This window comes from Diabrotica virgifera, chromosome 2 (genome assembly GCF_917563875.1).
Source record: "Diabrotica virgifera virgifera chromosome 2, PGI_DIABVI_V3a".
In the NCBI taxonomy this organism is placed as follows: Eukaryota; Metazoa; Arthropoda; class Insecta; order Coleoptera; family Chrysomelidae; genus Diabrotica; species Diabrotica virgifera.
Window position 1 is genome coordinate 248,898,430 of NC_065444.1, and position 23,041 is coordinate 248,921,470.

The following is a 23,041-nucleotide window of genomic DNA, read 5'->3' on the forward strand; positions in this document are numbered from 1 at the left end:
TATGCGCCATGAATTCAAGAAATTAGCGAATTCAAAACTGGTAAAAAAGTTATTCGTGGTAACATTCTGACCATAGCCTTTATAATTCTTTAGATCCAAAACTGTTTGTTCGCCAACGTTAACTTATCTACCCTGAAGAGGCCTAGGCCTTAACAGGGAATAAATCACGTGTCTTCATTCAAGACATTGCTGCACGTATTAGTGGCAGATACTACATAATCCACAGCTCACACAAGTTTTCTTTGTTATTTTCTATGTACACCCATTTTGTCGCCATTTCGGTAAACTAGATGTATAATCACTAAAGACCGGATTATATGTTCCTGTTTTGACTGAAATATGTGCATATATATGTCTGAAATATGAGTAAAATATGTTGAAAATATTCCCTAAAAGTTTAAAATATGTTCCAAATATGTGGAATATGTGAAAAACATTTTAAAGTAACAAGAAAATATGCATTACAAAATGTATAAAAGTTTTATTAAATAACGGTAAGTACATATATTGACAAAATTAACCTAAATATACGAATGTATACCTATCTAGTACCTATTACTATTACACGTTTCTACATTTTATTCCTTCTTATAAAAACAATTAACAATCAAATGTTTTTAAATATTTTCAATAGTAAAATTATGTCGCCTATCCGTTAGTAGTAATTTGTATGTTGAAAATCTTTGTTCAACATCAACTGATGTGATTGGTGCAAATTTTATAACGATAACAATCTCCGCATTTAAATTGGTATTGACATCAAAATCGCCCCAAAAATTATTTTTTTTTGCTTCCTGTAATAATAATTTTAAATCACTATTTTTCTGTAAAGTTTCAATCCATTTTTTATTTATTGACTGTCCAATTTTTCCAGAAACTTCTTCAGCGTTTTCCTTAAATTTCTGAATTAAATTAAGGGACTCTTTTAGTGGAAACGATTCAGTTTCATGATTGAGGATGGTTTTATAAACAAATTCATAATTCGATTTAATAAAACAAAGCTCATTGTGCAGTGATCTGTTTTCTAAAATTGATTTGCATTTTAAAATCGCACCAATATTTGTTTCTTCAAAACATAAAATTAGTTCTTTTATATGGACAAAATGTTCCGCATAAAAACAGGCAGCTTTTAAATATGTTCCCCAACTTGTGATTATAGGCTCCGGTGGCAAAGGAGTATTTGGTAATTTTTCTTTATATATCTGAATCCTTAAAGACGATTTTAAAAATATTTTCTTCACGTTGCTAATTAAACTATTAAATGTAGGAAATGAATTTTGAACGCCACTCTGTCTAAACCATGCGACAAAAACCCGTCACATGAATTAAATTGGGATATAAAACTTTTAGTTGTTGGCCAGATTTGACCATGTATGACGCAGCATCGGAAACCATAAGCAAGATTTTGTTAGCTGGAACAATGTCGGGAAGGAAAAAGTTCATGAATGCATTATTTATAAACCTAACCATTGTTACATGGTTAACTGTGTCAAGCTGTTTACAGCGAAAAATATGTCAAAATATGCCAAAATATGTTAAAAATATGCCAAAATATGTTAAAAATATGCCAAAATATGTCAAACGGTCGAAAATATGTTCAAACCATCAAAATATGTTAAAAAACCGAAAATATTCTAAATATGTAAAATTAAATTAGTGTCAAACGCCTTTAATTATCATAATTCGTCCACATCCTAAAGCGTTTGATTGTATCTTTGATGGTTATCGATATGCAAAAAACATATAATCCGGTCTTTAATAATCACTATTATCCATGATAATTTTTAGGTAAGTATACACATATTGACAAACACCAAATAACTCAATGGGGATGAGTTCTATGTTTCCAGTTGAAATACAATACAATGTTATTCTTCCTAGAATTTGTTTACGACCACTATTTTCCAGTTTGTTGTTATAGTAATTTCAATGATTTTTGATAGATATGAGCGGTCACGTCATAGCGGCTTCTAATATTTGATTGTAAATCCGTACAAGAACAAATTACCGAATATTATTATTTATTTATTGCAATATTCAACAATTTGTTATCAGTTAGGCTAGTACTAAATAATATCTTAAAATTAACATATATTTCCCTTTATACTAACGAATTCTTAAGAAAATATATAACAGGTATAATTGTACCTATGCCGCGCCGTCTGTTAACGGTGTAAAATTATGCCGCTCAACAAAGGTTAAAACTTAATATTTTGAGCCCTACAGTTAAAAGAGTCTACAGTTAAAAAATTTTTGTAATTATTAATTGAAACACCCTGTTTAACGTTTTGGTTAATAAATATCATTTTCAAAATAACTGTCCGTTAAACATAGCTGACTTTATTATTGTTTATCATTGTTTTCTTAAATTTGCCGATAAATCTTTATTTGAGAATGTTATTGATTATATTGTTAGTTGTTAGTTGGTTTCTGGCATCATAGTTCGAGTGAAATTCGAGAAAATGTATCCGGTTCCGGAGTTCTTTCCCGTCGTGGAAATATTGCATACATTTGCAATGTGTTTTTTGCCTGTGAGCATTATACTCAAACAAAATGGTGCAGGTAATTTTATATTTGAATATTTAATAATAAGTTAATCTCTTTTTAAAATAGAGCAAGCAAAACAACGTACTTACTTAATCAATAGACGCATTGATACCTTTCAGTATTGGGCCATTTCAGTGGTTTATATCAGGGTTTGCGTCTAGCTCTTAATGAACCTTTTCCATTCATTCCTATTGCTTCTTGCCATGTTGCTTCTTGCCAAGTTTTGCCCTTACTTTGTAGTACCTGCGAGTGTTCACTATTCTTTAATGGGTCGTCCTCTTCTGTTCTTCCCTATTGGTTTTGCTTCCCACACTCTTTTCACTTGTCCGTTATTGTCGATCCGGGTTAGATGTCCGACCCATGCCAATTTTTTCTCCTTAATTGAGTCGAGTATCGATTTAATTTTTAGTATTTCTCTTATTTCCTTATTTCTTATTCTATCTGTTCTTCTTACTCCAATCGTTCTTCTGAGGTATTTCATCTCTGCTGCCCAGTTTTCTGCTCCGTATGTCACCGTAGGCCTGTATGTTGTCTTGTATATTATCATCTTGGTCATATTGTTGATATTTCTTTAGTATTAAGGAATCCTCTATTTAGTGCTTGGAATAGTCCTCCTCTGTTTTACATTCTCCTGTTAAGACCGTCCTTGATGTCTTCTTTGTTGTTGATTACTCTTCCCAAGTATTTGTATGAATTTGTCCATTATCATTACTCCTATTTGATCTTTCGTCCCTTGTTCCCTTGTTATTTTCATTATCTGTGTCTTCTCTTTATTTACATTTAAGTTTTATTCGCTTGCTCCTATGTTACATTTCTCTAAGTTGTATTTCAGTTTTTCTGCTGTTTCTGCAATTAGTAATATGTCTGCAAATATACACATCTCAGCGATTATTATTTGCACTCTGTTCTAACCAATGCAGTATTTTTAAAAATTGTCTAACATTCTTTCACTATCTCATCTATTACATTTATATGAAGAGCACTGGGCTGAGACTTTCCCCTTGTCTAACCCCTTGAGTTGTTTCAAATGGTTCTGACTGCATTATTACGAGTCAAATCAAAACCGTTGTAAATTATTAATCAAGGAACAGGCCAGATTTTATCCCTTGATTGCAAAGGGCGTATCAGAAAAATTGAAAAAGATAGGAAACATGTACAACATCACAACAACGTTCAAAACAAGCACCACCCTGAGGTCCATCCTCTCCAAAATCATACCGAACAATACACAAAAAATATCCACAAACTGTATATACCAAATACACGGTGGATGCAACAATTTCTATATGGGAGAAACTGCAAGAACACTGAGTGTCAGGGTAAACGATCATTAAACATACATGGGGAACAGAGAAATCTCAGATATGCAAACATGCCTGAGATAAGGGCACAGGGTACTATGGAAATATGTATGCAGAAATAATCATGTAAAAAACGAAAAATTAAATTCAAAAACGGGATGCTATAATGCTAGATGCTTTCTCACCAGGTCAGCGTTTATCGATAACATGTTACCTAGCTACTGGGAATTCTTTTGAAAATTTAAAATTCACAGTTGCTCTATCGCCACAACTGAACCAATATTGCCCAATATTGTCCATACATGCCGCAATACTTACTATATTGCACAATAAAAATCAAAGTCACGGTGAATGACACAATATGTTGCGCAATAATTCACTGTGATCTACAGACAGTCAATAATGTTGTACGATATCAATTATTTTGAAATATATTTATTAATTTTCAATAATATTGACTCTTTCGGATATATCATTATGTTTGACCGAGTCTATCAGTTGCGTCTGGGATCGTCCCTCGAGATTAGTACTATTTTAAAGCACTTAAAATTACCTTTCAAATGGTTTTAGGCAAACCTGATATCATAAAAATTAAGGGAGTTATTCTAAAAAAAAACAATAAATTTTTTTGAAAATTTTTTTAAGTCTATATTTTTAAACATATTTGGAGAATAAATTTTAATGGTATCAACTTCTTCGGCAGCTCATTTGATAGATGTTTCTGAGTGCTTTGAAAAACATTTAGAAACTATACATATGTTATAAATGCATCGTTTTCCCGTTACTTAAGCTTGAATGCTTAGATTTGAGTACTATCCGAAAAAAATATACATTCAATTATCTATAACTCACTTTAAGTTAAAAATAAAAGATTTGTTGGACAAGAAATTTATTTTGCATTTTATTAGCTTCCGTTTTGATAAGTATAATTGTTTTGAAAAACTTACAGTTTTTGAGTTATTTATGAAAAACCGCTTTAAAACATGCATTTTCTCTACGAAAAATTAAAATATTTGATCTTTAATAACTCAAAAAGTATTCATTTAATTTAAAAACTTAATAAAAGAGATTTTGCTTAGAATTTGTTCATCTATCGGTTTATGGGTTATTTTTAATAAAATAATTTTTACCCTCGAGAAGGGGTGGTATCTACACCAAGGATAAAAGCGCAAGTTAGCACCATGTCATCTTTGTTCCTTGAGATATCCTCTAATCACTCACAAATTTTCATGAAATTCGATGGATGTTTAACGAAATCGGAGGTAATACCTCATATCCACCTTCAGCGACTGCACTAAACGTAGTACGGGTTATGCCCATATGTAAGCCAAATTAGTTTTCACAACCTATTTCTTGAGTATGCGTTCAGTACAATACCGAACTTTTAAAAACAAGAACATGTTTATTAGTTTTGAAAATGAGTGAAAAGTTTAACATCTGAATACAAAATGTAACGTACGCATTTTGTAGAATTGGTTCCTTGAGGACTTCATCGTACTGTTACCAAGCTTTATATTCCTAGCTACAGTGTTGTGTTGGTTTGTTTCCTTGCCAAAAAAGATATATGTGGCTGTCGAAAACAAGATGTATCCACACAAGATGTTACTGTTTCGTGCGGAGTTTGGGCAGATGGCATCATTGCACAATACTTCTTTTAAAAATGGTGCTGACAAAGTAGTAGCTGTTAATATTTTTTTTATTTATTTATTGTTTTTACATATGACCTGGCCTCTAGTGACTAATCCAGGTCGTTTTTTCCTGATGGGATTACACATATTTTTTTATATTTTTACATTTTTTACTAAACTACTTAATCTATTTTTACAATTTATTAACTAATTTGCCATAATCTATTAATTACATTACAAACATTTACAAACAAATACATTTAACAAATTTAAGTAAACATAAAATATTTTTTGTACCATCAACTCCCTTCTAAGTTATAAAGATAGTCTCTCTATTTTCAGAAGAGAGTTGTTAGTCTTTTTTTTTTAATTTAATGAATTATTTATTGATTTATTATTTTTATTTATTTATTTTATATTGAATTATTATTATTATAATTGTAAATATCTATTTTTGAATTTATATTTTATTTTATTTATTTTAAGTTTATCTTACTCAACTTCATCAGGGTTGGATTATTTGTAGTCTTCTTCTATTATTATAGATTTCTTGTTGTTTTTTAGATATTATTTCTGTTAGATTGTTTAATATTCCAAAATATTCTTCATTTTGTAATATATCTCTTATTTCAATTCTTTCTAATCTTCTCATTTCTCTATGTTCTTCATTTTCTATAGTATTTTCACAATGTAACACTATATGTTCTGGTGTACCTAGTTCTCCACATTCACAATATGCATCATCTTTTAAGTTAAATCTTTCCAAATATGTTGGGTACGGTCCATGTCCTGTTAAAAAGTGTACTAAAACTTGTTTTGGATTAAAATAATTTGGAATGTTTTCTAATATTGGTATAACATTGTATAAACGTCTAGATTTTGTTGAATTTTCCCATTCATTTTGTCTTTTTCTATTTATAATTTCTTTTAATTCTCTTTTATTTCTTATATCTAATCCTATTATTTGTATTACTTTTTCATATTTTCTTTTTTTAGCCAATAATTACATGCTCTTTTTTGTGTTTCTAAATGCATTGGCATTACTCCAGTTAAAACTGTGAGTGCCGGTGTTGCAGTTGTTCCAAATGCTCCCGTCATTCTTACAAGAAATCCTCTCTGAGCTCTATTTAATTTTTCTGCATTTTTTTTTATTTATTAATCCATGTGCCCATACACTTGAACCGTACCCTACAATTGATGCAAGTATTGTACTTAGGTATATTCTCATCTGTCGGAATAGTAGCTGTTAATTAATAGTGCTCGATGTCACAAAAAGAGTTGTTTCTGTCTAAACAGAATGATATTGAAGTGGACGATATGTGGTTTAAACAAGGCGGTGCGCCACATGCACAGCCCCTAAAATAAGTCAATTACTGCTTAAGACACTTCCTGGTCGTGTACTATTTCGTCTCGGTGACCAGAATTGGCACCTAGATCGTTTTATCTAATACCATTGGATTTTTTTTTCGAAAACAAGGTTTTTGGAAAAATAGGTCTACAATAGCCAGACAAATTGCTGAGAAAGCACTTTAATATAATAAACCTACATTTATGTGCTTTATAGATCTGACTAAAGCTTTCGATTGTGTAAGATTAGAATATGTGCTAAGATCGCTAAAGGAGAAAAATCAGCCCAACGTAGAAGTGTAAATCAACTCGGGAATCAGACAAGGGGATAGCTTGAGCCATTGCTTTGTAATTTAGTAAAAAGATAGAGAACTGCTAAAGACTGTTAAACATCGAAAAATGTCTTAGCTGGGACATATAGTAAAGGGAAGACGATTTAAAATATTACAACTAATCCTTAAAGGCAAAATAGAGGGCCGTAGAGGTGTAGAAAGAAAACAAGTTTCTTGGTTAAAAACATTCGTGCATGGACTCAGATATCAAATGCAGGACAATTATTCCATATTGCAGAAGATCAAGAAGCCTTCGTAATGGTGATCGCCAACATCGGATAATTCTGATATGGCACGTGAAGAAGAAGAATGGACAAAATGATAGAAAACATTAAAAGTACAGGAAAAGGATATAAGATGGCAGAAACACAAATAAAAATCCTCTATGCTGACGACGCAATCTCAATCTCCGATAACGAGGATAACCTACAGCGAATGGCACAAACTTTCAATACAGTGGCAAAGAACTACTGCATGAAAATATCAACAGCTAAGACCAAATCCCTGATAGTGTCAAGGGAACGCATAATGTGCAAAATAGTAATTAACAACGAACTAATTGAACAAGTCACGAGATTCAAATATCTGGGAGTCGAAATATGTAGTTATGGAGATATTAAAGAGAGTGTTCGAACGCAATCAAATAAAGCCAATTACGTGTCATGATGTCTGAGGGATGTCATCTGGAGAAATAAAGGTATGAGGCTGGAAGGGAAAGTACGCATATATGTATAAATCATGTGTAAGACCGATCATGACGTATGCGATAGAAACAAGATGTGACAGAGCAAAAAGCAAAATGATACTGAGAACATAAGAAATTAGAACGTTGAGGTCAATAACTGGGAAAACACTGAGACAGAATACCGAACGACAGAGATACCTCTGTAACATACAAGACATAGTACGGTGTGGAAGACAGGGAAGACGAGAGTGGAATCAGCCTGTGACGAGAATGCATCGTTCGTTTCAGCATTGCCCGTTTTTTGTTTACAATGTCTGACCCTTTAGCGTGCTGTCAACCAATAAGAAATAAATTATAGAATTATTATAAAATTTTTTTTAGTCGAGTAAATGAAGCTGAAGAAATGGCAAAAACTCGCAATTTTTTCGTCTAGCATCGATTTGTACAAAAATTTGGGAATAGGCTCATTACACCCTCTAGTTCATTTTCTATATTGAGTCGTTGTACGCTTTTGGTGCTTTTTGGTGGTGGGTATCGAAAGTGCGAATTGCCGTGATGGTTGCCAACCTTCTTAGAGGAGATGGTACATGAAGAAGAAGAAGACGCTTTTGGTTTTTAAGGGTGAAAACTACCCCTAATTGTAAAAAATTATAAAATAACATTTTAAACTTTAATATTGTCAACATTTGGTTCTTATTAGTTACATAATGATTGTTTTATGCTTTAAGATATACTATCATAATATTTCAACCCCTAAAACCACCCTTGTTGGAGCTATATATAAAAAATTTACTTATCCTAAAAGAATAATTTCGGCTTGCATCGATTTATATAAAAATTTGGGATTAGGATCATCTCACCCTGTACTTCATATTTTATATCATGGCGTTGATTATTTTTATGGGTGTAAACTACCCCTTATTGTCAAAAATTATATAAAAACATTGTAAACTTTAATATGGGTAAAATTTGGTTTTGATTGGTTAAATAATGAATGTTTTATACTTTAGTATATAATATCATAATATTTCAACACTTAAAAACCACCCTTAATAACATTACAGTTTTTATAAGTAGATATTTTAATATGTCAATACAGAAAAAAAAAGTAGAATTAAATAATTACAAAAACATTTATGTACACAAAAATACGAATTTACAAATATATATAAATACAAATAGTTTTTTAGTCATCTTCCAGTATACGAACCGGTTCTGTGGTATTATACATACATTGAAAATTATCCATAAGCGGACTATCCGAATTTTTCGAAAAAAAAATTCGTTTTATAAACATAGCTTTAGCATAAAAATGACTTTGTAAAATTTTTGAAGAGTTATAAGACTTTGTAAACTAAATTCCGTAGGATCCCTTAGTTTTTAATTAGGGTGGGTTTAAAGGGCTCGAATAAGGGGGTGTGGGCTCGTAAATAGAGGTTTTAAACACCTATATATCGCTAACTGTTCACCAAAATGAAAATCTATGTACAAGGGAATTTTAGTAATTAATAAAGCTACAATTTAGTAGTTCATCATTTTTTTTTATCTCCAGTATTTTCGGAGATATTTTGAAGTAAAAGGTGAAAAATGGGAAATTCCAAAAAAATAATTTTTCTTTAAACTCCAATTTTGCTAAAAGTAGGCCGTTTAAATAGGTCAAACTTCTTGAATGTATTGATAATATAAATATAAAAGGAACTACAGAAAGGTGAAGGCCAATTTTTAATTAGGAGGATAGTTAGGGGGTTGTTTTCACTGATTTTTTCATAGAGAAAAGCAGGTACCGACCTTTTTCTGATCATAAGTCGCTTCATTTTCAGGCTAGAAACTTTTTATTATTATTTTTTCAAAGACCTAACTGTATGCTTGAAAAAAGATTATTTAGGTTTTCCTCGAAAAATGCAAAGTTTTTCCGTTATTTTACTTTGAATATTTCAAATTATGAATTTGACGAGAAAAGCTAAATTTAACATGCCGTATCTCGGTTTATACAGGGTGTTTCATTAATAATTGTCTATATAGTAACTGGAGAAACCTTAGCACAAAATACGAAGATTTAACCTAAAACACCTAAATAAAATGTTGTTCCTTACTGAGTTACAGGGTGTTTTATCTAAAAATTTAAAAACTATTTTTGCTCAGCAATTTAAAACTATTTGACGTATCCTTTTCATACTTAGCAGAAAGTGCGGCTACTAGACACCCTAATAAATTTTGATAAACAAACGTTTCTAGCTACTACCAGAGGCGTACGACAGGGGATGGTGAATGGTTGACCCTTCTCACATTCTACGCCACTGGAGGAATTACTATTTTAGTGTCATTTTTAGATTCTACAATACTTTCTACGTAAATAATATACTCTTCATTGGTAACGATAAAGTCATTAGTTTTCGAGATATTTGAAGTTAAATATGAAACTGCACAGTTATTTTGATTAATTTATGATATGATTCATATGATTAAAATTTAACAAATATTTGTACCCAGTACTTTAAAGCTATTTAACATATCCTTATCATACTTGGCAGACCGTGTAGGTACTGGATACCCTACTAAATTAAGATAAATAAACGTTTCTAGCTACTACCAGAGGCGTATGACAGGGGATAGTGACTGGTTGACCCTTGACAAATTCTACGCCACTAACGAAATTGCTATTTTAGTGTAATTTTTTTATTTTGCAATACTTTTTATGTAAATAATATACTCTTCATTCGTAACGATAAGATGATTAGTTTTCGAGATATTTGAAATTAAAAACGAAGCGACACAATACACTGATCAAAATAACCGTGTCGTTTCATTTTTAACTTCAAATATCTCGAAAACTAATGACTTTATCGTTACGAATGAAGAGTATATTATTTTCATAGAAAGTATTGGAGAATCCAAAAATTGAACTAGAATAGCAATTTCGCCAGTGGCGTAGAATTTGGAAAGGGTCGACCATTTACTTGCCCCCGTCGTACGCCTCTGGTAATAGCCATAAACGTTTGTTTAACATAATTTAGTAGTTTGTATAGTACCTATACTTCCTGCCAAGTATGAAAAGGATACGTGGAATAGTTTTAAAATGCTGAGCAAAAATAATTTTTAAATTTTTGGATAAAACACCCTGTAACTCAGTAAGGAACCACATTTTATTTAAGTGTTTTAGGTTAAATCTTCGTATTTTGTGCTAAGGTTTCTCCAGTTACTATATGGACAATTATTAATGAAACACCCTATATTGGTCTTAAAGATATTGCAGAAAAAAATTTGGTTTGTGTTACTAAAAGATACAATTTTGATATCTACAGTTTTTTTGATTAAATGCATATTTTTCGAGGTATTCTCAAAAAACCCTCTCAAAAAGTCGATTTTTTCATCGAAAAACTGTTACTTTTAAGCGCGAATAACTCGAAAAATATTAGTTTTACGAAGAAAATGTAAAAAATATTTTTTTCTTAGAATTACTTTTTTTACATCGATTTACATGGTTAAAATGTAATAAAAAAATTCCCGCCCCCGAGATGGGGTGGCAACCACCCCCAAGGTTTTAGCGTACAGCGGCATGATATAGAAAATGATCCTTGGACGATTTCCTACCTTCTGTGAAAATTTCAAGTAAATCCATGCTGGACGAAAAAATTGCGAGCCAAAATGCTTCATTTCCTCGACTATTTATACCCTTGACTTTTTTTAATTTCAGATGTGTCTGGCAAAACTCAGCTTTTGCAAGCAATGGTAGTCATCACTAGGTATGTACATCCCTATGACACTTTCGGCTATGCTGATTGGACGTCAATGACGAAAGGATTGCAAATCATGGCAACAGTATTTACTGTATTTATACTTTTCGTGGTTATGGACAGCTATGACACTAAATCCGATATTTTCACGGCGGAAATATTGGTATTTACAGCAATGTATTTGGCTCTTCACTTTCCTATAAAAATGGATTCGTATTGGGTAAGTCTTATGTTTTTTTTTCTTTTTGGCATGTGCCATAAAATCTTTAGTCATATAATTAAAAAAAACATGCAGGGTTATAGAGTGAAGACATATTTAAGGTCTTCATATAACACACCCTAATTAAATGTCCTTTGATAGGAATCAAATTGAACAGTCATATAAAGGTATGTAGCTTCTTATGCCCATTGTTTACAAAAATATCAAGGTTTGCAAAACCACTTTTAAAGTATCTGTAAAAAATAGCTTAAAGAGCAATATACACATCTTCATTTTAACTTGGCCTTCTAATATATAGAAATGGCCTCTTCAAATTAAAAACGAAAATGGCGAACTGATGATAAACCTCTGCACTAACAACGAACTTAAATAAAATAAATAACACATTTTTGACCACAAATACAATTGAGTCCCTGAATCTTTACCCGTGCGTCATCGGGTAAAGATTCAGGGACTCAACTGTACCAACAGAAATATACATTTAGTAACACCCGTGGACAAATACCTATATTCGATCATGTTATAACCAACAGACAATATACCGGTATGATAATCGCAGATGACAACCACATAGAAAAATAGGTCTCATCTCAAATAAGGGACAGCTGCGGATAATAGTGCACTACCTATATCTATTATCATTATTAAGCTCTATGCTGCTAAAAAGAAAATCTAAATTAAGACATTACATAAGACTCACAATGGTAGGGGAGCCCAAGCGGGGATTTTTGCAGTAACTCGAGCGCGTCATATTATCTTATGGGGAGAACCCTGGTACCCTGTAGATGTACCTCTACCATGTATTGGCTCTAAACACAGGGGAGTTCGTTAAGGGGGGGCCGAAAAAAAAATCTATCCTTAGAAAAACTCGAAATCGTGAGATTAAGATAAGGTAAGTTAAGTACATGCAAAACAGTGTATATTTCGAAAATCTGACGATTTGGGCGGATCGTAAGGAAATGGGTGAGTCACAAAGTTTCACAAGAAAAAAGCGAATAATTCGCGAAATGAACGATAGATCTAAAAACTAAAAAATACATGCTCAATATTTGTCAAAAATCTATCGAATGATACCAAACACGACTGCCACGGAGAGGGGTGGGGGGCAAATTTAAAATTTTAAATACGAATCCTGCGATATTTCGCGAAATGAACATCAGATCGAAAAACTGAAAAATACACTTATTCAATATGTTTAAAAAATCTATCGAATGACACCAAACACGGCCCCCCACGGATGTGGGGTGAGGGGTTACTTTAAAATTTTAAATAGGAGCCCCCATCTTTTATTGCAGATTCGGATTTCTTGCGTAAAATAAGTAACTTTTATTTGAAACATTTTTTTCGAATTATGGATAGATGGCGCTATAATCGGAAAAAACGATTATTGGAAATGGAAAATTAAATTAAAAATGGAAAGTCCCCACTAAAATGGAAAATTTTACTTAACTTTTTTTGGTTTTAGAACCTACTCTTCACAACAAAATAGGTCCCCAAAGCGCTCGAGTGACTGCACATTTAGCATACTTTCCTCCCCTACTGCAATAATATTTGGCCGTCAAACAGATGAATTCACAGGAGAGTGGAGAAGGTGCCGCAATGCTGAATTGGTGATTCTGTTATGTATGGGTCTGAAAACATCGTCAGACATATAGGCCCGGGTAATAAGAAAAAATATACCCTTTTCGTGACACTTCAGCAGCCAGGGTACTGAAGCATTTTTTCGACAGGTAATACCTATAAGAGCAACTTATAACTATTTCCTGCGTAGAATCTGGCGGTCATTTTTATTTATAAACAATTAACTGTCAAAAAATGGCATTTTTCCCTTTTTTTTCAAATCAACGGAAAACAGTGAAACTTATGCTTTTTTTAGTACAAACATCTTCGAGATTATGGAAAAGCTTTAAAATGATGTATTACAAAGTTTGATATACTCATTTATTGTTAATATAATTGCGAAAAAAGTTCGGAATTGCAAAAAAAAAATATTTTCTCAATAACTGTTGTAAAAATTAGTGTACAGCTTTGAAAATGAGGGTTATTTGGTGCTTAATATGTGATAAAAATTTCAAAGCGATTCATTTAATTGTTTAAATTTTTTTCAAATTTTTTATCCCAGAGAGCATTTTTTTTGCAATAACATAAGTCAGAAAAAATGACCTTAGAACCATTCCACAGGTGTCAAATGAAAGAGCATGAGCTACATTTTCAACATGGTTTAAAAAAGTGAATAAAAAATGCATTTATTAGTAATCAATAATTATGCAAAAGTATCGTGAATTTTTCTTTATAAACTTTTTGAATAACTTTTTCCAAAAAAATTAACGTTTTTACCCTGATTTAAGTGCACAACTAACAAGTAATGTTATCTATATCATAATTGATAAAAAATTGTAATAAATAAGTATAATTTCTTATATAACAAAATAAAAAGTTTATAAGGAAAGATTTACGATACTTTTGCATAATTATTTATTACTAATAAATGCATTTTTTATTCACTTTTTTTATACCAAGTTGTAAATATAGCTCATGCTCTTTCAATTGACACCTTTGGAAAGGTTCTAAATTTTCTTCTGACTTATGTTATTGCAAAAAAATGCTCTTTGGAATAAACAACTTGAATAAAATTTAAACAATTGAATGAATCACTTTGAAATTTTTATCATATATTAAGCACCAAAGAACCCTTATTTCACAAAAATTTCAAAGCTGTACACTAATTTTTACAACAGTTATTGAGAAAATAATTTTTTTTGCAATTCCGACCTTTTTTCGCAATTATATTAACAATAAATGAGTATATCAAACTTTGTAATACGTCATTTTAAACCTTTTTCCATAATCTCGAAGATATTTGTACTAATAAAACCATAAGTTTCCCTGTTTTCCATTTATTTGAAAAAAAAAAAGAAAAATGCCATTCTTTGACACTTAATTGTTTATAAATAAAAATGGCCGCCAGATCCTATGCAGGAAATAGTTACAATTTGCTCTTATAGGTATTATCTGTCGAAAAAACGCTTCAGTACCCTGGCTGTTCAAGTGTCATTGAAAAAACCTTATTATCCTGGACTAATATTAAAGTTAACTGGATAAGATAGGCAGGTCATGTGGTAAGATCAGAGGAAGACTAAGCATATACAGTGTTTTTTGAGAAACCAGACAGTAGAAGATCAGTAGGCCGTCCCAGAAAATGATGAAAGGATGATTTAGAACTCGATTTATCTAAACCAGCGTTTCCCAACCGGTGGGTCGCGACCCACCAGTGGGTCGCGGGCGGATTTCAGGTGGGTCGTGGCGTAGATCTTACAGTAGCTGAATAACGTACATATATATAATCATGGATGAGGGATGGGTCGCGAATATGAAAAAACATCAGAAGGTGGGTCGCCAGACATAAAAGGTTGGGAACCACTGATCTAAACAATGGGTAACTGATGCGCAAGGTCGTAAAAGATGAACCGCTATAATGAATGCGGCGAATAAGCAGGAAGGATCATGTTGAAGCCGATTTATATAGCATTGGGGTACAACAATGAAACACCAACACCAAGAAGTGACGACAAACGAAGAAGTAATTATTCAGGAGGTAGAGGTAAAGGAAGCATTACGGAAATAAAATAGACTAGGGAAAATATGAAAGGAAAAAAGAAGGAAAACTTGGCTCTGGCAGACGACAAATAACCTGGCTGCGTACCATCAAGAATTGGACGGGACTAGACCTCCGAGCTTTAATAGGAAAAGCACAAGATAGAGCTGAATTAGAATTCATCTCCAATCTTCGGTACCCCGTCAAAATAGCCCCGTCGAAAAATCTCCGACAAAATAGCCCCGAAATAATATCCCGCACACAAAATAGCTCCGAAAAAATAGCCTGCAGACAAAATAGCCGCGGAATAATAGCCCGCCGACAAAATAGCCCCGACAAAATAGCCCCGACAAAAAGCTCCTTTAGAATTCATCATGAAATAATCCCTTAGAAATACATTTTTTCGGAAAGGTAATCATCCTCTACTCAGATGTTTATCTTAACCACTTTAAATAAAAACGGTCTTTTCAGAGAACTCGAGTCCTGTCTTCTCTGCCTCTTGGAAGTTTGAACATTTAATTTAAGCTAAAATCAATGTTTATTTGTGATATAAACATTTTTTTCGGTTTTCGGGCAACAGTAAAATGCATTTTAAATTAAATAAATTACATACATTCTTCTTTTTTTGTCAAATAATTTAAATTAAAAAAAAGTTTTTGGACTTGTATAAATAATTATGTAATTGTTTATATTAATAAATAGAGAATTAAATAACCTTTCAAATGAGCTAGTACACGACCCCTATTCTCATTTAAAAAATCATCGATTACGTCATCACGCCCAGATGGATGACGTCACTAGTATGACATATATAACAAAATATCGTAATTTAAAAATAAAAATCGATCTATTTCAGGATTTTTCCTTAACGTCGCGGGTTTACGAAATAACGAATTTATTCCTTCCATTTGCACTACACTGTACGTCTGAATTGCCGATATGAATGAGTCAGATTAAATTAAATTATTAGATTTTTTTACTGAGCAACAACATTTTTGTTTAATTTATTAATATTTTTTATTTTGACAACGACGTCCGAAGTGGAAGCCGAAACGTTAATAAAATAATTTTTTTAAGTAAATTGTGGCTTATTTCTTAATTAGAATAGTAATTTAAAATAAATGGTACTCCGTTAAAAGGTAAAACTTTTTATTGGAGGTATTTTCTAAGGGGCTGTTTTAGCCGGGGCTGTTTTGACCGGGGCTATTTTGTGTGCGATCTATTTTGTCGGGGCTATTTTGTTTGCGGGCTATTTTGTCGAGGCTATTTTGTGTCCGGGCTATTTTGACGGGGCTTTTTTGACGGGGCTGTTTTGGCCGGGCTATTTTGACGGGCCACGCCAATCTTCATTAGACACAGCACCTGAATAAATATTTTATAGTACATTTTATTTTGAATATTATATTTTATACTGATCCTCTTTAGTCCTTTCAAAGCATACAAAAATATTTCATGTCATTCCATTTTTGTTAGTCATAGACGACGCTTCAAAAATTATCAAATTTGATTTTAAATTGGAGACACAAATCATACGAATTTATTACAAGTCACGAATGAAAATATAAACTTGGTGTAATATTTATTTTTAATCGATTACTAATGTTGATTTTATAATTGAAATCTTGTTGAAAATCAATTTCCCAATAGTTATTTCACTTCATTAATATTTTCTCGAAAAAATTATTAATTCGTGTAAACAAAGATCATATTTATGAAACATAATACATATTATGTACAATGTAGACTAGTTGTAGGCTTATAGTCTTGGTGGAATTAACAACTGCATCAACACTCTTTTGTTATGAGCTGTTCAACTTTTCCGTCTTAGATTTTTGTAGTTCAAGAATTTTTATTAGAGACGCGTTATCTTGAATTGATTGTTCCGAGAAATCGATAAAAGAGCTTATTCTTCACATATACAACGAGGAAGAAATATCATGTTCTTCCCACTAATTGTGATACTGTTTTTGTTGATTTACCTTTACACTACCTTATTTTTGTACATACAAACGTTTTATGAACTTGCTCATTTCGCTCACTTTGTATATCATAATATATATTTTATAAGGTTTTTGATTACCACTTTGAGAATTGTATTATCTTAAAATCTTTAAAGAGAATAAACATATTCTAAATGTTTATTGGTGCTGCCAGATTCTTCTAACGAAAAAGATACTGTCATTCTTTTATTTCTCTTTTCTCTATAAATTTCCCATGAAGTTATATCTCATATTTAATTTCCTATATCTGAATTAAACAATCAGAAAAGCCGAAAAAAGTAAAATACAAGACCGGTTCTCTTTATTTCTGAATAGTTTCTTGTTATTATGATCATAAAATAAATATCGAATTGACACAATGTCCCCAATCCCATGGTTTCGTATGGCAACTTTAGGTAAAACTTTATTGTACGTTACAAATTATTAACATTGTCGAAATTCTTACCAATGCAACAACAAAAAATATTTTCTATCAGGTATCTAGATCTCCAGACACATTAAATGCATATATCACCCATTTTCCCTTAATGTCTTTAATATAATAAATAACAGACCATTTTACTTTTTTATTATCTGTAACACGCACCAGCAACGAACTTTTTTAATGAAGTCCGGTTTTTATCAGGGCATAAATTACAAAACCTATAGGATTTCATGTGTACTGAATACAATTTTGTTTCATAAAAACGCAATAAAAAACGTATAATTAAAAATACTGTAATAAAATATACAGAAAAATGTTTTAATGTGGGGTAGGTTATAGTATGGTATAGTTAGTCCCAAACCCAGACATCCAAAGTGAAAGTTATCCTCCAACACCAAATTGTTCTATATGGTCCACATAATGTTCAGAAAAAAGTCACACCATTTTGAGCGTCGGGTTTGGGGGGGAGAGGGGGGAGAAATCAGCAAATTCGTAGTTTTTTATGTTTTTCGTCAATATTTCTAAAACTAAGCGGTTTAGCATAAACAACCCTCTACACAAAATTGTTCTACATTAAATTTGAAATAAAAAAGGCCCTATGCATAACCTTTTTAAAATAAACGGTCCCAAAGTTACGGAGGTAGTATAGTATAATTGGTCCAAAAAAAAGGCCTAACCCAGACATCCAAAGTAAAAGTTTTCCTTCAACACCAAATTGTTCTATATGGTCCACATATTGTTCAGTAAAAAGTTACACCATTTTAAGCGTCCGGTTTGGGGGAAGATGGGGGAGAAGTCGGTAAATTAGTAGTTTTTTTAGGTTTTTCGTCAATATTTCTAAAACTATGCTTTAGCGTATGGAATGTTCTATAGAAAAATATTCTACATAAAATTCAAAACAAAAAAGGTTCTACAGTCCGTCTAATTTACTTACCGTTGCACGTCATTATCTACGCCAAAGATCAAGTTGACATAGTTGCCAAAGTATAAAAAAATCCCGAATCCATTTTAAATCAAATAGATCACATAATTATTGTAAACGTGGATTATACAACCAAACAAATTAATATTCAATGTAAATAAGTAAAAACTTAAGAAATAGAGAACAAGAATTAAGTTATAATCTTTTAAGATTTGCAGTGCAAGCGTTTTTGCACTGCATTGTTAATAATTAAAAAACGGCTCCGAAGTCTTGGCATGAAGCCGGTAGGTTTCTTTGTTTATGTCTACAATAAGGACTAGGAAAGTTGTCAGATACCTGGATTATTCCAAGTCGTGATAAAATTAGGTGAAATTTATATTTTTATAGTAGAGGATGTTTTTATAGTAAAGTAAATAATAAAAACAGTAAATATAATAAAACAGATACTTATAGTAAAGAATATAAACAAATATGAAAGTGTCATCACCGCAACTGTCAAATAAATGTTACCAATTTATTCTAAAATGTCACCTTCGTTCGATTACAGTTACAGTGTGATTTGAGTAAATGTGCTTCATAAAAACGCTTTATAATCCATTTATACAAATTAAATGAAACATATTATTGTGTATTTCTTTAGGTTAACATTAATAGAAATCTTCAAATATTATTTCCACGCGTATATAATAAAATATGTCTAGTGGCTGTAATTACAGTGTATTCGGCAACGTGATTCTAAAAAAGAACACACCTACCGCCTAAATATTTCGTGTTGGTATCATGCGACGTCAAAGGCTATGACGCGGATGACGTGCAACGGTTGTAAATTAGATGTAGTATATACATAATTGTTATAAAATCAACGGTTCCATATTTACGGAGCTTGAAAAGTGGAGGTTTTCGATACTTTTTATATTTACCGATTTCTCCACCCGCTCCCCCCCCCCCCCCCCAAACCCGACGCTCAAAATGGTGTGACTTTTTTCTTTATTATTGGCGACATTATGTGGACCATCTAGAACAATTTGGTGTTGGAGGATAACTTTCACTTTGGTTGTCTGGGTTTTTGGTATAGTTATATCATAAATATTGCCCAAAAAATATAAAATGTATCGAAAACCTCGACTTTCACCCTCCGTAACTCTGGAACCGTTGATTTTATAACAATTATGTATAGAACATTTTTTGTTTTAAATTTCATGTAGAATATTTTGTATATAACGCACCTTTAATCAAAAAAAGAAATAACTCAAAAAACACAGTTTGTGGGAATTTGCAGTCAAAGTTTTTAAGTTTTGCACAGTACAGGTTAAAAATTAATTCCACAAAAATCATACAGGTTAGAGGGATTCTAAAGGTTGGTGTGGAGAGTTTAATTAGTAAGCTCTTAGATTTTAGTAAATGCTAATCCTCTCGTCTATTGTTAAGGGTGCAAATGTGTTGTTCTTTTGATAGTTTATAGTTATTTCACTTTATGATTAAACATATATTCTGCGCCGATGAAATAATTCTAGATGATGCTTTTTTATTGATAAATGAACTGTCATGTAAAATAAACAATTAGGTTTGTTGCAGTTTTGATGTAAAAACTTTGAGTTGACACTGAATTAATCCTAGTTGTTTCTATATTTTCTTAAACACAAAATGAATTTTCGTTTTCTTTATAATAAAATACTGATTATTCGTTTATTTATCTTTATTAACAAAATTGCCTGATTACAAAATTAAACTAAAACATAAGTAACACTATAATAATACAATGAAAAGATGTTAATACATTTTAAAAATAAACCGAAAATATAAAATAGATTGTTTCAAGAAACTTGTGTGGCTACTCTCAAATATGGCACAACGTTTATCTTAGAACTATGAATTAAAGAAACGATTAAATTATTGAATTATAAAATTGGGAGTAAAAAGAAAGAATCAATCCTTTAGATAGCAATGCTTGCAAATCGTTCCGTTTGTTTGTACTCAATTTTTGTTTTTCTGTATAGGCGGGTTTGAGTGCTATTTCCGTTATTGATCCTATTTTTTTTTCGTTTGTTCCTTACATCTACCTGTTTATAAGTCTCATCCTTTTATGATATCTTATAAAAAAATATGTAGGATTATCTTTGTTCACTTGTATTGCTTTGATTTCGTTTCAGTTAACATTTTCTCCCTCAGTATTAATCGTAAAGTTATACCCCAATTCTTCTTGCAAACCTTTTAAATCATAAAATGATTGGTAATTCATCTCGTGCACAATTAAAGGTGGGTTCGATTTTCTAGCATTCCTTGTTAAAGTTACATATTGTTCTGGAGTGTAAATAGATCCAGATTTCAAGCTCTTTTTAACTTCTTTTTCAGTAAGACTGTGCACACTATCGGCTTCGTTCTGACTGTGGCCCCTTATTAAAAATGTATGTGTAATTCTCTTAATTTTTAACGTGTACACAGCGAATAAATACAGCGACATTATATACTTATTCTTGTTTTGGTCCACAGCAATTGTTTGAATAGAATATGACTTCTTTTTCACCATCGCCCTCTTCACTTATATTTTTTAAATAGGCCCATATGCATGAACCGATTTCTATGGAGCCCCGTTTTGCATCACATTTAGATCAAAAATAACAGTGTACATTTTTTTATGCCTGCTTAGATTCTTTCTGTCAGTTCCGACACCGTTAAATTGTAACAGTTCAGTTTTGATTTATATTAAAATGAAGAAGACTGACCTGTATGACATTGCAGCACAGCTAGCTTACATTTTGGCTGACTTTGTTTCGGTCATTTAATTTCTCAGCCCTACTCCAGTTTTTTTTTTCTTCTAAATTTGATTTAGATTTTTGCTCCAGGTCTTTATTTTCATTAACATTGGAATTGTTGTAGGTATTACACAGATCGCATTGATCTTTTTTTTTTTGGTTGGAAGAAACCGATATTAAATTGAGTAGTAAATATTTTATAATAGGTAACATATGTACCAATTTCTTTATTTTTCCGCTCTTGTTCTAATTTAAAATCATTGTATAAATCTTTATTGGTTTTGCTGCCTTCTATGTATTCTCTTGAAGTAGAAACGCGTAGGCAGTGAGATTCAACCCTTGGTATAGAATTAATATGCCCCTTGATGTCGGTTACCAGTTCGGGATCATTTTTTCTGTGCTTGCCGTGTTTTCCTCTTAAATCATCCAGTGCAAAACCATTTGCATCAATCTTAGTCTGTATTGTAAAAATCATGCGGTCAGAAATATCTAAAGTTGATTTAAAAAATGTTTTGCACACTCTAATTTTGACATCATTTATAACAAAATGGAAAGCCTGGTTGCAGCTCCTAGGATTGTCAGCGTTTGTGTACCTGTACTTAGGTTGAATATTATCCATACAAGAATTTATATATGCTCTTTGCTTTAGCAAACTGCCCAATTCCCAGAACTTGCAAAAAATACCATATTATTATATGTTTGCTGTATTGATATTATCGGAGCACTTAAGTCTGCACTTTTCGGTACATGGCTCTTTCAGACAACGAGCGGGGATAGTTTTTTTTGTATTTTTTGACATAGATACGTAAGTTTACTATTATTACGTAAGATACTATTACTGTTTGATAGAAACAAGTAAAAGCCTTAGTTTATAATAAAAAAATGTGTATTTATACATATATTAAAGTAATACAAATTGAAACTTACTTCTTCCGTAGTTTCACATTTATTATTAACGGGTTTTTCATTGATAGAATTATTATCCAATGAGGAATTTTTCGCTACTAATCCAAGTATTTTTGTGCTCTAGACTAGAAGACGCCACTCTAAAACAAGAGTATAAATATTATACCGGTTAGTTAGACAAGAAGCTGATAGTCAACAAGAATCTAATTAAATTGGATTATCAAAAAACAAGTACATAAGTATCAATGCAAACATCAAACCATTGCATATTAAAAGTATTACTATTACAATATTATTGTTGATTTTATAATAAAGTGAAACAAGTCAAAAACGTGAAGGTTTCTAACTACCTATCTAATAAAATAATAGTAGAATATTGAAATAATACTTATTGTACTTTAGTAATTTTTTAAATTTTTAATTAGAAACTGCATAAAGTTGAAGTAATACGGCACATAATAAGAAATAATTTCTACTAAAATGAACTAACTCATAAATAGTCCTGTCGCCAGGGGGGGTACAACGGCCTCGTTAATTCAGATGGACTTACCCAAGTTTTTTTTTATGTATTTTGACCCGTAGAACACGAATTTTTTGGGTAACAGTTGATCCGGATGTCGATAAGATTGTTATAGACCAAGAACTTG

General features: G+C 31.6%; 1 protein-coding gene across 1 annotated transcript in view; it reads left to right on the forward strand.

Moving 5' to 3' along the window:
* The first annotated feature begins 2,364 nt into the window (after window positions 1–2,364).
* Window positions 2,365–23,041, forward strand: part of LOC114326529 (ER lumen protein-retaining receptor) — a 35,257-nt gene continuing 14,580 nt past the window's right edge. The window contains exons 1-2 of the mRNA XM_028274924.2: window positions 2,365–2,562; window positions 11,535–11,794. Of these exons, the coding sequence (XP_028130725.1) occupies window positions 2,463–2,562; window positions 11,535–11,794 (360 nt within the window). The 5' untranslated portion in view covers window positions 2,365–2,462. The remainder of the gene's footprint in view (window positions 2,563–11,534; window positions 11,795–23,041) is intronic.